The 17,201-nt window shown below is 48.4% G+C and overlaps 1 protein-coding gene across 9 annotated transcripts in view; it reads left to right on the top strand.

The window, feature by feature from the left end:
- Positions 1–17,201, top strand: part of LOC137524433 (E3 ubiquitin-protein ligase RBBP6-like) — an 87,150-nt gene that overhangs the window by 52,576 nt on the left and 17,373 nt on the right. For 7 of the 9 annotated variants that reach the window (XM_068244281.1, XM_068244277.1, XM_068244279.1 and 4 more), the window contains 3 exons: positions 92–219; positions 5,939–6,038; positions 8,909–8,969. In XM_068244281.1, the coding sequence (XP_068100382.1) occupies positions 92–219; positions 5,939–6,038; positions 8,909–8,969 (289 nt within the window). Of the gene's footprint in view, positions 1–91; positions 220–5,938; positions 6,039–8,908; positions 8,970–9,064; positions 9,129–17,201 lie in introns of all 9 variants that reach the window. The other 2 variants (XR_011022685.1, XM_068244276.1) reach the window with 1 other exon arrangement.

The raw sequence follows: 17,201 nt of genomic DNA, 5'->3' as shown, positions 1-17,201 counted from the left end.
CCTGACAACATGGTATAACTAACACAACTGTCTGTCAATTTGTAAATAGATACTCTTGGAGATTTACAGGTTGTCTTTGCTCCTTTTTCAGTTTATTAATAACAGTAGAAGGGTCTGTACAAAGGAAGTATCTAAGCAACGTCAGCTGCAAGCAACCGATCCTCCATCAGCAGTGCCAGTACCTTCCCATAACAAGGAGAACCTGATGCCAGCATTGTTGTAAGCCTTCACATCTGTCTGTATGTCTGTTACTTACACCAGGGAAGGTAGCCACTAAGTAGCATAACTAATAGTTACATGGAAGTCTTTTTCATAAGAATAGTTACATTGGGTTGTGTCATTCGTGAACAGTTCATTACTCTGTTCTTTACACAAAGGGAACCTGAAGTGAGAGGTATAGGGACGCTGCCATGTTTATTTCTCTTTTAAAAAAATACTAGTTGCCTGGAAGTCCTGCTGCTCCTCTGCCTTTAATACTTTTTGCTATAGACCCTGAACAAGCATGCAGATCAGAGGTTTCTGCCAAAAATCTGACAAGATTAGCTGCCTGCTTGTTTTAGGTGTGATTCAGACACCTCTGCATCAGGGCTTCTGGACAACTGATTGTTTGAAAGGAAACAAATATGACAGCCTCTATATCCTTTAGCCCGGTTTCACACTACAAACTGGCGCCGCACCGTATCGCCAGAAACAGACCTTCAGGGAACACTGCGTTAGTACGCAGTTTTCCCTGTCTGGCCACCAGCCAAGCAGGAAGTGATGCACGCTTGCAGTCACTTCCTGCTTCGGGGTATGCAGAAGTGTATTGTAAAAAAAAAAAACGCTTCCGCAAGCGCACAGTGACGTCGCAACGTCAACTTGTTTTTTTTAAAAGCATCACTGTAGAATAACATTACTTCCGGCCCGACGCAGATCGCTGCGGTTCCGGCCCGGCACAGATCACTGCACTAGTGTTAAATTGGGAATTCCGGCGCAGCATACTGCAACGTAGGAAGTATGAACTTCCTCGTAGGGTTTAATTAGACTGTGGTAGCAGTGCGGTAATTTGCCGCACTGCACCACGCCAGTTTGAAAGGGCCCTCAAGCTTTAGGTTTCTTTTAGGCCCCTTGCACAATTACATGCTGCGTTGCACCACTGTACTTTTCCTTGCTGCAAGGGCCATGCAAGTCTATGGAGACTTGCAAACTTCACGCAATGCAACACGGTGCACCAGAAGTTTCCTAATTGCCGCAATGCCAACTCAAAGGCTGCAGCGCGTTACCGCATGATCCGTGCCTACCGCACAGATTATGCAGTAATGCAAGTCAATGGGCGATGCAGTAAGTGTGAACGACAGCAGCACGATGGGGACCAACGGGCTGCTCGCACTACATCACAAACATCAAGTGTAAAAGCAGCCTTAAAGAGACCTGACGTGAGAGGAATACAGAGGCAGCCATCTTCATTCCCTTATGAACAATGTGGGCAGGGCCGGGCCGAGGCATAGGCTGGAGAGGCTCCAGCCTCAGGGCGCAGTGTAGGAGGGGGAGCACAATTCATTCAGCTGTCATTCCTAATTGTGTTTGAAACAGAAAGAAATAAGAAAAGGGGATACATAGCAGTGACTACAAGCCAGATAACTAGATATTAAGGTGTTGGGGAGGTTGTGGGCCCTGTGGCGCCTCTTAGTCTAATAGCAATCAGTGTGTGACGGCTGGGGTGGCAGGGATGGAGGGGCGCACTTTGGTGTCTCAGCCTTGGGTGCTGGAGGACCTTGTCCCGCCTCTGAATGTGGGTTGCTTTTGAGTCACACACCTGCAACAAACATGCAGCCAGCAAAGTCAAAGCCATCGATTTTTGATTTTTTTTCCCCTGCTGGCGCTTGGGTGGGTGCTGCGTTTTTTTTACGGCGCTTTTCTAAAGCACATTTGCAGAGCGATTCTGCTTTTTCATTTCCTGACACAAGTCAGGAAGAGAACTCTTTGACCTGGAAAAGGATAAATAAAATGTATTTATTCTTAAAAGCGCAAACGCAATCACCGGATAAAGCGATTTGTGAGCATTTTGAGCTTTTCCTATACCTTCCATTGTTGCAAAATCACCCAGAAAATGGTACATGTAGTGCTTTGCTGAGCGGAAAGCGGACGAAACGCGCTGATAAGAACTGTCCCATAAGGATTCACTGCACTAGCGATTTCAGGGCATTTTTTTTAAAACGCTGGCGCTCAAAAAAAACGCAAAATGCCCTAAGTGTGAACAAGCCCTTAACCCTCCTGGCGGTTTGCTAAAAAATCGCCAGGGGGCAGCAAATCTTTTTTTTTTTAATTTTTTTATTTTTTTCATGTAGCGAGACAAAGTCTCGCTACATGATAGCCGCTGCTCAGCGGCATCCCCCCAGCCCCTCCGATCGCCGCCGGCGATCAGGAGATCCCGTTCAAAGAACGGGATCTCCTGGAGGGCTTCCCCCGTCGCCATGGCGATGGGGCGGGATGACGTCACCGACGTCATCGACGTCGTGACGTCAAAGGGGATTCCTATCCACCCCATAGAGCTGCCTGGCACTGATTGGCCAGGCAGCGCACGGGGTCTGGGGGGGGGGGGGGCGGCTGCGGCGCGACGGATAGCGGCGGATCGGCGGGTAGCAGCGGCGATCGGGCACTGCACGCAGCTAGCAAAGTGCTAGCTGCATGCAGCAAAACAAAAAATTATGCAAATCGGCCCAGCGGGGCCTGAGCGGTGCCTTCCGGCGGCATAGCTCGGCTCGGGCTTACCGCCAGGAAGGTTAAAGAGAACCCGAGGTGGGTTCTAAGAATGTTATCAGCACACAGAGGCTAGGTCTGCATATACTGCCCAGCCTCTGTTGCTATACCGCTCCCCCTCCAGACCCCGTCTGCGCTCTGCTTGCCCCCCATAAATCACCCAGCCGTGCTATCGACACACAGCGTGTCACAGCCGGCTGTTTACCTTCTCCAGTGTCAGTCTCGCCGCTTCCCCGCCTCCTCCATAGCTCCGGTCCCACCCGCGACGCTTCCCTCAAATCAGCGAGGAGGGACGCGGGCGGGGACCGGAGCTATGGAGGAGGCGGGGGAGCGGCGAGACTGACACTGGAGAAGGTAAACAGCCGGCTGTGACACGCTGTGTGTCGATAGCACAGCTGGGTGATTTATTAGGGGCAAGCAGAGCGCAGAGGGGGCCTGGGGGGGGAGCGGAATAGCAACAGAGGCTGGGCAGTATATGCAGCAGACCTAGCCTCTGTATGCTGATAACATTCTTAGAACCCACCTCGGGTTCTCTTTAATTGATTTGTCGTTCTTTTCATCAATCCATTTTGTGGATTGAATCTATTTGAAATGATCAGACTGGTCATATTTTTTTATCCCATTTATGGGGCGGTTTGATTCCTTCTTATCCTTCCCTTCTGATCGCAGTTATCCGATCAGAAGGTGGATCGATTGCTACAACTATACCATTAATGGGCACCTTTAGAGACAGAGAATCAGCGCAGAGATCAGAGCATCAGCACAGAGATCGAACAACTGGCATTGTTTATTAGTGAATGGAGCCTTTGTATTCCTCTCACTTCAGGTTTTCTTGAACTTCTATGGGGTTAATTTACTAACACTAAAGAACATACGCGATCCAATAATCCTGCACTGGATTTATTTAGGCAAGATAAGACAGTTCTTTTATATTGCACTTTTCTCCTGGCAGACTAAAAGATTTTCAGGGCTGGAGCAACTTAGGGTGAGTTCCACGGGAGACCAGGATCATTAGAGATCCTTGCCCAACGACTCCTTACTGTTTTAAGTACTGACTTGAGCAAGTTTTGAACCCTGGTCAGAGGCTCAAATTCAGCATCAGCCTTACCGGTACGCTATCCAGCTGACCCTTTAAACACTTAGCTCGGATTAGGTAACTGAAATATGCAACTCTCACTAGGGTCACAGCAAAACCTAGTGGGAGTTGCTGGAAGGTCAGGGAACTGTATAGGGGATGGAGGGGAGCTATTGGACACCAGGGAACTTTGTAAGGTAGAGGGGTGGCCACCAGACATTGAGGTCGGCCCGCGACTTGGTCCCAGAGCTCAATTTCGGCCCACTTTGTATTTGAGTTCAACACCCCGATCTAGCATGTGTACAAGGCTTAAAGTTCCCTGCCTCATGACATGCCTCTGTGTCTCCCAACTGCTGACCCCCCACCCCCCACAATGCTATAGCCCCCCATTGAAGCGCTATAGCTCTTCCCCCCCCCCCCCCCCCGCCATTACAGGCTTTCCAGCTCTCTCACCCTGGCCGTGCCCCCTGCCACTCCCCCCCTTCCTGTGCACGGGGAGAGATCTCTCCTTCTAGCATCGTGACCCAAAGGTCAAGAAAGTGAAAGTGGGCCCTAGCAAACCTCAGGAGCGGCGGAGAGTGGCATGGATAACAACTACCTGATCCGCCCAGCCCCATGGATCAGGTAGCCTAGGTTTTTTATAATTATATGAGCCCAACTCTCTCTCACACAACTTTTTCAAGCACCACTGCCCCTATCCTTTGCACCAATGCAGAGGGTGGGTGCATATTCATCTGAGGAGAGTAGGTGAGCTGAGTACAAGTTGAGAGTAGGGAAGCAGCACTCTAGAATCAACCACTGTGGCAGGAGCAGTGCAAGACAAGGGTGTGACGCATTGAAGAAAGGAAGATTTATAGGAGGTAAGCATGCTTTCCTACTTGGACCCTCCAACCCTTGCATCAGTATCCTAACTGCAGGCCACTCTTGGGTAATAAATGTGCAAGCAAATGCTTGCCACCTCAGCTATACTTCATACTTGATGAGGGATATGTGCAAAGTTACATGCATAGCCTGTGGCCACCACCACGTTTCTCAGGCTCATTTTTGATATCTGATGAGTCCTGAAGGACTTAAAGAAGTTCTGTTGACCTTTTAAAAAAACAAAAACTGCCACTTACCTGGGGCTTCTACAGGCCCCCTGCAGCTGGTGTAATTATTCATCTAACTAGACGAATAGAAGTGCGGCTTCATGTGGCCATGGCCGCGCATCAGCGGGAGCTTACTGCGCAGGTGCAGTACAGGAAAACTTTGCTTGCTCGCTCCACACTTCTATTTGTCTAGTTACACGAATAATTACACCAGTGCCGGCGGCGGGGAACGGCGGATCGGAAGAGGACAGCGGGGGACATTCCAGCTGCAGGGGGCCGATAGAAGCCACAGGTAAGTGGCAGTTTTTGTTTTTTAAAAGGTCAACAGAACCCCTTTAAGTAAATTAGGGTTGGTGATGAGCAAAACATTCTCCTATGCAAACGTTAACTGATCTAAGAAAGAAACCAATCAAAGTTAGCAGCTACCAATTAGCCAGCAATTGGTAAATCAGACCTGAACTCAGAACTTCCTCTCTGCTCTAAAAGATAACAAACAGCATAGTGACCTTTACAGTAAACCATTTCCTTGCTAAAGCTTATAGAACTCCTACTGAGAATCTGCAAAATGGTTACTTCTTGGTATCCTGGGAGCACAGAAAGGGTCAACCTCCTGTACTTACATATTAGTTCAGAATTTGGCAACAGCTGGAAGCTCAAATTACACTAGCTTGTTACTTACTGAGAAGGGAGATTTAGACAGGCTGTTCTCTATAAACACATGCAGGGTGGAGACAGGGCGTATTTCTCTGTGTTCTCCTTCTTTCCTGTTCAAGTGTTCAGGTCCACTTTAATTTACCAGCCTCTAGAGCCTATGATTGGCTAAATTATTTATTCCCCCCAGAGTCAGTGGACATTTGCATGTTAGGATGATTTTTGCTCATCATCAATCAGGGCCCTACTGTGCTTGATGTTAATTATGCAGTACTAGGTGGAAAGGAGTTTGAGTGGCAATCCTCTTCAGCTGAGGTCAGGTTAATTTTGCATTCATATGAATCCACTGTGCCAACCCTGTCACATGCTTCCTTTTATTTTACAGTAAGAAGCTTACCAATTCCAGCTATGGCAGACGCTATTCTGCTCCAGTAACATCAGCTAATAATTTACTGCTACCCGATAGCCTGCTCATGAGGAGCCAAGTGAGTCTGCTTGCCATACTTTTCCTTAGTGCTGCACCTCATCTTTTGAAATGTGTACAGGCAAAAATACCAGTAAATAGAGTCAAATCAGGGTAAACAAAGGATTGCAAAACCGAATACCTTAAAGGAGTGTATTATAGGCCAGACCCATGTTATTCTGCCAAGAGACCCACAAGTCCCAAAATTGATCTGTCACATTGTGAATATTATAATTAGTTAAAAGTATGACAAATCATGAATAAATTGGTCATACAGATGGCAAGGCTGCACAAAAACGTGAAAAATAAAAAATCTAAAAATCAGACACAGCAGTCAATTACATAATTATGTCAACTTCTAATTTAAATTCAAATCAGTAAAATTCAAATGGGCAAATAAAATGTGTGGGTTTTATCTATAGTAGCATAGTTCATTTTAAAACTATAGGGGATGAAATAGTATATTGTTTCCTTGTTTTTCTTCTATAAAATGCATAGAAAATAAAGTAATTACTGAAAACAAGTAAAACCCACAAAAAGCCTAAAATTGTGCTAAAAAAAACAAGCTATAGAACATTTAGGCCAGAAACCCACTAGGAGCGATTTCTAAGCGCTAGTGATTTGAAAAAGCTCTTGCTAATGCAATGCTATGGGGGATTTTTATAAAATCACATCGCTCAAGTGGGATCACACCCATAGCTTTACATTAGCAAGAGTTTTCAAATCGCAAAGCGCTCAGAAAATCGCTCCTAGTGGGTTTCTAGCCTTAAGTGTGATACGCAGTGATAAAGTTATGGCCAAATGAATGGGAGGAGCGCGGACAAGTGAAAATGGCTCTTGGTAGTAAGGGTAAAATCTCCTGTGGGGTGAAGTGGTTAGAACCCATCTAAACCCAAAAATGTTAAATTCTGACAGCACATTCCATTGGTGCGGCATTTTCAAATGTAAAAATACTGTATGTTTTACAACTGAGATAGCTGGCAACTGTACACCTGTCCATACAGATGCAAAACCTCTGTACTGGTTGGCTTCCTGTTCAGAAAGAAGACAAGACAAGACAAATAACATTTATATTGCGCTTTTCTCCTTGCGGACTCAAAGCGCCAGAGCAGAGCAGCAGCCACTAGGGCGCGCTCTATTGGCAGTAGCAGTGTAAGGGAGACTTGCCAAAGGTCTCCTACTGAATTAGTGCTGGCTTACTGAACAGGCAGAGCCGAGATTCGAACCCTGGTCTCCTGTGTCAGAGGCAGAGCCCTTAACCAATACACCATCAGCCAAGAAGGGGGTTTGAGATTTCATTTCATCTGAAAATAAAGAGTTGGGCACTGAATGTGGTAGCCAGGGCCGGGCAGAGGCGAGAGAGGCTCCAGGGTGCAGTGTAGGGCGGGCGCACAACTCACTCAGCTATCATTTCTCTATTGTGTTTGAAGCAGAGAGAAATAAGAAAAGGGCATACATGGCAGTGACTGCAAGCCGGATAACTAGATGTTGGGGGCCCCGGGGCACCTCTTAGTCTAACAGCAATCAGTGTGTGACGGCTGGGGTGGGAGGAATAGAGGGGCGCACTTTGGTGTCTCAGCCTTGGGTGCTGGAGGACCTTGTCCTGGCGCTGGTGGCAACTATAGAAATAAAAGGTCAAACTATTTCCATGCTCCAGCCTTGTCTCTGTCACTGCCCTTTGCCACCATCTACAACCACATATTTTCTACTCTAATCCTGGCAAATGTCATTTGGGCTCTTTTATTCTTCCTTCCTACTGACTGACCCTCCCACAAGCCTCATTTACAGTAAACAAGTAAGACCCTTCCCTGTCCTCTCCGGTACCCCTCATTCCAGCGCCACCATCCTAATTTAATTTGCCGCCTCAGGCAGCTACGGAAGCACTCATGTGCTTAAGTGCTTCTGAAGACAGGCGGCTCCGTACTGCGCATGCACAAGTGCTCACGCATGTCCAGTACGGAGCCTCCCAAGGGCTGACAGACATGTGTTCGACCAATGGGTGGAGCACAGGGGAGTAACTAGAGGGTAGCAGGGGGCCCAAAGCTGTGGGGGGCCCCACCTACTAATCTTCCCTTTCTCTGAAACGGGACTATACTTCAGATCAGGTGTTTTTGTGGCTACACTTGTTATGGGCCCCAAGGGGGAGGCAAGGGAAGGGGTGTGAATACTGGGGGGCCCATGAATTTTAGTTATGCCCCTGGTCAAGTACACACAACTGGGGTGACAATGCTGGAATGAGGGGAGCAAGAGAAGACAGGGAAGACCCTATAGGATTCAGAGCCTTCCCTCTCCACAGACAAGTATCTGACTCTTTTTCCCGCTTTACACTCACTTTAAAGCCTTCGGTGGAAAAAAAAAGTCTAAATATATAAATTAAATCTTTAAAGAGAACCCAAGGTGGTTTTTTGGGGGGCAGATGGGACACAGAGGCATGTTCTCTACCTCATGACATGCCTCGGTGTCCCCACACCGCCATGCTATAGCCCCCCGAGATTAGCGACAATATTTTGTCGCTATCTCTGAGGTAATCATGTGGGAGAGGGATTCCCTGTTCAAAACGCCCGCCAGGGGCATTTCTGCAGGGTTTCCAGAGCTGCCATTGGGCAGCTCTCTCTCCCTGGCCCCGCCTCTTGCCACTCCCCTGCCTCAATGCACACAGTGAATGAGAGAATCTCATTCCAACGTTGCGACCCAGAGGTCACGAAAGTGAAAGTGGTCCATTACGGCCCACAGGAGCAGCAGTTTTGGAGGCTACATGATCCGCTCAGCCCCCGGATCACGTAGCCTATTTTTTTTTTATTTCATGAGCCCACCTTGGACTCTCTTTAAACGTAATCATTTCATCTTTAAATTCATGATATATAATGTTTATTTCTTAAATGTACATTTTAGGGCTTCCGTGCTCCATTGCTGCCACTGATGCATCCTCTTCCTGATGACTGGCTACCTCCAGGTAAGTCAGTATTTCTGATCTTGTTGTCATGAGGTCGTTTGCACCTTATAGTCATTGCAAATTAACAGTAGTAACAAATATCACCTTTTCTGTAGTGTCATTTACTAGAACTGGTGTTCCCAGGCCACGTGCATCACGCCCACACAAGGGGTGGGACAGGTAAATATGTCTGAATTCCAATTAGAAAAGCTAGTTTTTTTTGTAATTGGTACCAAATGCTGAAGTAGATGTAAGCTATTTAAAGGGGAACTGAAGTAAGAGGTATACGGAGGCTGCCATATTTATTTCCTTTTAATCAATACCAGTTGCCTGGCCGCCCTGCTGTTCTATTTCTCTACAGTAGTATCATGAATAACACCAGAAACAAGCATGCAGCTATTCTTGTCAGATCTGACTTTAACCACTTGAGGACCGCCCCCAGCCGATGGGCGGCGGCAAAGTCCGGGCCCAAACGACCGCAATACGCCCATCGGCGGGGGCGGCTGTGTGGGTGGCTATGCGGCGATCGCGTCATTCGTGACGCGATCAGCCGCCGGGGACTGGCTCCGCCCACCGCTCGTAGTAACCCGCCGGCCGTTCGGAAGCGCCGGCGGGTTACTAGCACCCGGATCGCCGCATGGAAATAGTATAATAGGCTTTGTAATGTATACAAAGCCTATTATACTGGCTGCCTCCTGCCCTGGTGGTCCCAGTGTCCGAGGGACCACCAGGGCAGGCTGCAGCCACCCTAGTCTGCACCCAAGCACACTGATTTCCCCCCCCCTGCCCCCTGATCGCCCACAGCACCCCTCAGACCCCCCCTGCCCACCCCCCAGACCACTGTTTGCACCCAGTCACCCCCCCCTAATCACCCATCAATCACTCCCTGTCACTATCTGTCAACGCTATTTTTTTTTTATCCCCCCCCCTGCCCACTGCCCCCTCCTGATCACCCCCCCACCTCTCAGATTCTCCCCAGACCCCCCCCCCAGACCCCTCCCCCCGTGTACTGTATGCATCTATCCCCCCTGATCACCTGTCAATCACCTGTCAATCACCCGTCAATCACCCGTCAATCACCAGTCAATCACCCCCTGTCTCTGCTACCCATCAATCAGCCCCTAACCTGCCCCTTGCGGGCAATCTGATCACCCACCCACACCAATAGATCGCCCGCAGATCCGACATCAGATCACCTCCCAAATCCATTGTTTACATCTATTCTCTCCTCTAAACACCCACTAATTACCCATCAATCACCTATCAATCACCCCCTATCACCACCTGTCACTGTTACCCATCAGATTAGACCCTAATCTACCCCTTGCGGGCACCCAATCACCCGCCCACACGCTCAGATTGCCCTCAGACCCCCCTTTATCAATTCGCCAGTGCAATATTTACATCTGTTATTCCCTGTAATAACCCACTGATCACCTGTCAATCACCTATCAATCACCCCCTGTCACTGCCACCCATCAATCACCCCCTGTCACTGCCACCCATCAATCAGCCCCTAACCTGCCCCTTGCGGGCAATCTGATCACCCACCCACACCAATAGATCGCCCGCAGATCCGACATCAGATCACCTCCCAAATCCATTGTTTACATCTATTCTCTCCTCTAAACACCCACTAATTACCCATCAATCACCTATCAATCACCACCTGTCACTGTTACCCATCAGATTAGACCCTAATCTACCCCTTGCGGGCACCCAATCACCCGCCCACACGCTCAGATTGCCCTCAGACCCCCCTTTATCAATTCGCCAGTGCAATATTTACATCTGTTATTCCCTGTAATAACCCACTGATCTCCTGTCAATCACCTATCAATCACCCCCTGTCACTGCCACCCATCAATCACCCCCTGTCACTGCCACCCATCAATCAGCCCCTAACCTGCCCCTTGCGGGCAATCTGATCACCCACCCACACCAATAGATCGCCCGCAGATCCGACATCAGATCACCTCCCAAATCCATTGTTTACATCTATTCTCTCCTCTAAACACCCACTAATTACCCATCAATCACCTATCAATTACCCCCTATCACCACCAGTCACTGTTACCCATCAGATTAGACCCTAATCTGCCCCTTGAGGGCACCCAATCACCCGCCCACACCTCAGAACGTCCTCAGACCCCAGCCCTGATCACCTCGCTAGTGCATTGCTTGCATCTATTTCCCCCCTCTAATCACACCTTGAGACACCCATCAATCACCTCCTGTCACCCCCTAGCACACCTACCCATCAGATCAGGCCCTAATTTGCCCCGTGTGGGCTCCTGATCACTCGGCCAAACCCTCAGGTCCCCCTCAGACCCCCTTCCGATCACCTCCCCAGTGCATTGATTGCATCTATTTTCCCCTCTAACCGCCCCCTGAGACACCCATCAATCACCTCCTGTCACCCCCTAGCACTCCTATCCATCAGATCAGGCCCAAAACATCCTGTCATCTAAGAGGCCACCCTGCTTATGACCGGTTCCACAAAATTTGCCCCCTCATAGACCACCTGTCATCAAGATTTGCAGATGCTTATACCCCTGATCAGTCATTTTGAGAAATTTGGTTTCCAGACTACTCACAGTTTTGGGCCCGTAAAATGCCAGGGCAGTATAGGAACCCCACAAGTGACCCCATTTTAGAAAGAAGACACCCCAAGGTATTCTGTTAGGAGTATGGTGAGTTCATAGAAGATTTTATTTTTTGTCATAAGTTAGCGGAAAATGACACTTTGTGAAAAAAAACAATTAAAATCAATTTCCGCTAACTTGTGACAAAAAAAAAAATCTTCTATGAACTCACCATCCTCCTAACGGAATACCTTGGGGTGTCTTCTTTCTAAAATGGGGTAATTTGTGGGGTTCCTATACTGTCCTGGCATTTTAGGGGCCCTAAACCGCGAGGAGTAGTCTTGAAACGAAATTTCTCAAAATGACCTGTGAAATCCTAAAGGTACTCATTGAACTTTGGGCCCCTTAGCGCAGTTAGGGTGCAAAAAAGTGCCACACATGTGGTATCGCCAAACTCAGGAGAAGTAGTATAATGTGTTTTGGGGTGTATTTTTCCACATACCCATGCTGAGTGGCAGAAATATCTCTATAAATAGACAATTGTGTGTAAAAAAAATAAAACAATTGTCATTTATGGAGATATTTCTCCCACCCAGCATGGGTATGTGTAAAAATACACCCCAAAACACATTATACTACTTCTCCTGAGTACGGCAATACCACATGTGTGGCACTTTTTTGCAGCCTAACTGCGCTAAGGGGCCAAAAGTCCAATGAGCATCTTTAGGCTTTACAGGGGTGCTTACAATTAGGCACCCCCCAAAATGCCAGGACAGTGAACACACCCCACAAATGACCCCATTTTGGAAAGTAGACACTTCAAGGTATTCAGAGAGGAGCATAGTGAGTCCGTGGCAGATTTCATTTTTTTTTGTTGCAAGTTAGAAGAAATGGAAACTTTTTTTTTTTCTTTTTTTTGTCAGAAAGTGTCATTTTCCGCTAACTTGTGACAAAAAATAAAATCTTCTATGAACTCACCATGCCTCTCACTGAATACTTTGGGATGTCTTCTTTCCAAAATGGGGTCATTTGGGGGGTATTTGTACTATCCTGGAATTTTAGCCCCTCATGAAACCTGACAGGTGCGCAGAAAAGTCAGAGATGCTTGAAAATGGGAAAATTCACTTTTGGCACCATAGTTTGTAAACGCTATAACTTTTACCCAAACCAATAAATATACACTGAATGGTTTTTTTTTTTATCAAAAACATGTTTGTCCACATTTTTCGCGCTGCATGTATACAGAAATTTTACTTTATTTGAAAAATGTCAGCACAGAAAGTTAAAAAAATCATTTTTTTGCCAAAATTCATGTCTTTTTTGATGAATATAATAAAAAGTAAAACTCGCAGGAGCAATCAAATAGCATCAAAAGAAAGCTGTATTAGTGACAAGAAAAGGAGGTAAAATTCATTTAGGTGGTAGGTTGTATGACCGAGCATTAAACCGTGAAAGCTGCAGTGGTCTGAATGGAGAAAAAGGCTCTGGTCCTTAAAGGGAACCTAAACTGAGAAGGATATGGATTTTTCCTTTTAAAACAATACCAGTTGCCTGACTCTCCTGCTGATCCTGTGTCTCTAATGCGTTTAGCCTCAGCCCCTGAACAAGCATGCAGATCAGGTGCTCTGACTGAAGTCAGACTGGATTAGCTGCATGCTTGTTTCAGGTGCGTGATTCAGCCACTACTGCAGCCAAAGAGATCAGCAGGACTGACAAGCAACTGGTATTGTTTAAAAGGAAATATCCATATCCTTCTCAGTTTAGGTTCCCTTTAAGGGGCGAAAAGACTGTGGTCCTGAAGTGGTTAAAGTCTGAAACACTTGATCTGCTGCATGCTTGTTCAGGGGCTATGGCTAATAGTATTAGAGGCAGAGGATCAGCAGGGCTGCCAGGCAACTGGTTTTGCTTAAAAGGAAATAAACATGGCAGCCTCCATATACCTCTCTCTCCAGTTCCCCTTTAAAGGAAACCGGAAGTGAAAAATAAAACATATAATGAATGGTATGTGCAGTACGGATAATGAATAGAACATTAGTAACAAGGAAAAGTCTCATATTTTTATTTTGTTATATAGCTTTTTTTTATTTTATTTTTTATACCATTGCATCATGCTGTCACAGTTGCAATTTTTAAGCTTTAAAACAAAGCAGAAATAATGACCATTTGAACTTTCCAGCAGTAAAACCTTTTTATTCACTGTTTCTTGGCTGTTTAACCACATAACGACCGCCTACAGCCAATGCAAAGGCGGCAAAGGCTGGGCCTAAACGACCGCAATACGCCCGTCGTCGGCGGGTCGTTATGTGGCTGCTGGCCGGGGATCGCGCGCTGTTATGCACGCACATCCCCTGGCAATAGGCTCCGCCCACTCACCGGCCAATCAGAAGCGCCGGCAAGTTGTTAACCCGACGATCGCCGCATAGGAAGCGTATAATACGCTTTGTAATGTATACAAAGCGTATTATACAGGCTGCCTCCTGCCCTGGTGGTCCCAGTGATCGAGGGACCACCAGGGCAGGCTGCAGCCACCCTAATGTGCACCCAAGCACACTGATCTGCCCCCCCTTGTCCTCTGATCGCCCACAGCACTGCTCAGACCCCCCCCCCCTGCCCACCCCCCAGACCCAGGTTTGCACTCAATCACCCCCCTAATCACCCATCAATCACTCCCTGTCAGGGCCGGTCCTGGACTTTCTGCTGCCTGAGGCAAAGATCGTGAAGGCGCCCCCCCCCCCCCGGTCGACAACCTCCCCCCCCCCCCATCCTTAAAGCAAAATTAAAGAAGACCGCTTCAGTCCGCCCCTCTCTCTCGTGCCTCCTCCTTTGCCACTCTCCTGTGCCTTCCTTCTGTGCCCCTCTCCTGTGCATCCTATCCTTCCCTTCTGTGTCCTTTCCCCATGTGCCTCCCTTCTGTGGCCTCTCTTGTGCCTCCTTCTTTGCCCCTCTCTCTTGTGCCTCCCTTCTGTGGCCTCTCTCTTGTGCCTCCTTAGCAACTCTCTCCTGTGCCTCCCTTCTGTGTCCTCTCCCCTGTGCCTCCTTATTTGCCACTCTCTCTCCTGAGTCTCTCTGTCTTATGCCCCTCCTTGCAGTCACTGCCCTCCTCCCTCTCCATGTTTTGATCCCCACTCCCATGTCACCATCTTCCTGCTCCCACTTAGCCCCTTTCTTGTGCCCCCCCCTTCTTTTCGACTTTGTCATCCCCTTCATTGATTCCTGTTCCCCTTGCCAAGCCCCCCCCCCCCCCCCCCCCAATATGTCTTCAATACTGATTCCATTCCAATTCCATCCCCACAGTACGCCCACCATTACTAATACCCTACTGTACGCCATCCCCCGGCCCCATCTGCTGTACATAACATTACATAACATCCCCCACACGACCGACCAACCGACCGTGAAGAAAGCCTGAGTGAGGCAGCAAAGTGAATGACTCACCGGGGATGGGGTCTCCCTCCGGGTCTGGCGGTGGCGATGGGCGGGCGTCGGGCATCCGCAGGCATCCAGCATGCATCCTGCACTGGCTGGCACTGGCAGGCAGGGGACAGACGGCTGCGGCGGCCGCGGGCATGCTCCATCCATCTCGGATCTCGTGCTGGCGGGCAAGGCCGGTGAGCGGCGGCAGCCAGCAGCCAGGCTCATCATCATAGTCATGGTAACGTCGGCGGCGCTCAGTGACTTACCGTGACAATCAGGCAGGGCAGCAGAGCGGGCAGCAGCCGCCGCCATCAGCAGGCTTAGGCAGCGTGCAGCCTTGGAGGAGACAGGAGAGGCCGCAGAGCTCGGAGTCGTCGGACTTGGAGGCCGGCGGCATCATGTGGGTGGCACGTGGCATCAGAACTGGTGGGCGGTGCACAGCCTAACGGGGGGCGGGGCGGGTACAAGCAAGAACACAGTCCGGGCAGACTCGGTCTCGGCGGCGGAGGGTCACTCACAGTGTGTGCAGCCAGGCACGGGGTCAGAGGCACAGTCGGGCACCACAGGAGCAGCCGGACTTCACTGCAGAGTCTGCACTGCAGCCTGCACAGCACTCTCTCCGGCTCCGCAGTCACTTCCTCTTTATGTCTGGTGCCACCCCTCCACTTCCTGCCGCCTGAGGAACCCACCTCATGGGCGGGCCGGCCCTGCTCCCTGTCACTATCTGTCAACACTATTTTTTAGGTTAGGTCCTAAACTGCCCCCTGGGGGATCCTGATCACCCCCCCCCCCCCCACACCCTCAGATCCTCCCCAGGCTTCCCCCCCCCCCCCTGTGTACTGTATACATCTATTCTCTCCACTAATCACCTGTCAATCACCCATCAATCACCTGTCAATCACCCATCAATCACTAACACTGCCCCCTGGGGGCTCCTGATCACCCCCCACACCCTCAGATCCTCCCCAGACCCCCCCCCCTGTGTACTGTATACACCTATTCTCCCCACTAATCACCTGTCAATCACCCGTCAATCGCCCCCTGTCACTAACACTGCCCCCTGGGGGCTCCTGATCACCCCCCCACACATTTTTTTTAAACACAATTGTCCATTTACAGAGATATTTCTCCCACCCAGCATGGGTATGTGTAAAAATACACCCCAAAACACTTTATACTACTTCTCCTGAGTACGGCGATACCACATGTGTGACACTTTTTTGCAGCCTAGGTGCGCTAAGGGGCCCAACGTCCTATTCACAGGTAATTTTGAGGCATTTGGTTTCTAGACTACTCCTCACAGTTTAGGGCCCCTAAAATGCCAGGGCAGTATAGGAACCCCACAAGTGATCCCATTTTAGAAAGAAGACACCCCAAGGTATTCCGTTAGTAGTATGGTGAGTTCATAGAAGTTTTTATTTTTTTGTCACAAGTTAGTGGAAAATGACACTGAAAAAAACAATAAAAATCAATTTCCACTAACTTGTGACAAAAAGTAAAATCTTCTATGAACTCACCATACTCCTAACAGAATACCTTGGGGTGTTGTCTTTCTAAAATGGGGTCTCTTGTGGGGTTCCTAAATGCCCTGGCATTTTAGGGGCCCTAAACCGTGAGGCATAGTCTTGAAATCAAATGTCTCAAAACGACCTGTAAAATCCTAAAGGTACTCATTGGACATTGGGCCCCTTAGCGCAGTTATGGTGCAAAAAAGTGCCACACGTGGTATCGCTGTACTCAGGAGAAGTAGTATAATGTGTTTTGGGGTGTATTTTTACACATACCCATGCTGGGTGGGAGAAATCTCTCTGTAAATGAACAATTGTGTGTAAAAAAAATCAAAACATTGTCATTTACAGAGATATTTCTCCCACCCAGCATTGGTATGTGTAAAAATACACCTCAAAACACATTATACTACTTCTCCTGAGTACAGCGGTACCACATGTGTGGCACTTTTTTGCAGCCTAACTGCGCTAAGGGGCCCAAAGTCCAATGAGCACCTTTAGGCTTTACAGGGGTGCTTACAATTTAGCACCCCCAATAATGCCAGGACAGTAAACACACCCCACAAATGACCCCATTTCGGAAAGTAAACACTTCAAGCTATTTAGAGAGGGGCATGGTGAGTCCGTGGCAGATTTCATTTTTTTCTTTGTCACAAGTTAGCAGAAATGGAAACTTTTTTTTTTGTTTCAAAGTGTCATTTTCCGCTAACTTGTGACAAAAAATAAAATCATCTATGAACTCACCA

This window comes from Hyperolius riggenbachi, chromosome 7, assembly GCF_040937935.1.
Source record: "Hyperolius riggenbachi isolate aHypRig1 chromosome 7, aHypRig1.pri, whole genome shotgun sequence".
In the NCBI taxonomy this organism is placed as follows: domain Eukaryota; kingdom Metazoa; phylum Chordata; class Amphibia; order Anura; family Hyperoliidae; genus Hyperolius; species Hyperolius riggenbachi.
The sequence above is the reverse complement of the archived record's forward strand: the minus strand, read 5'-3'. Positions and strand labels throughout refer to the sequence as shown.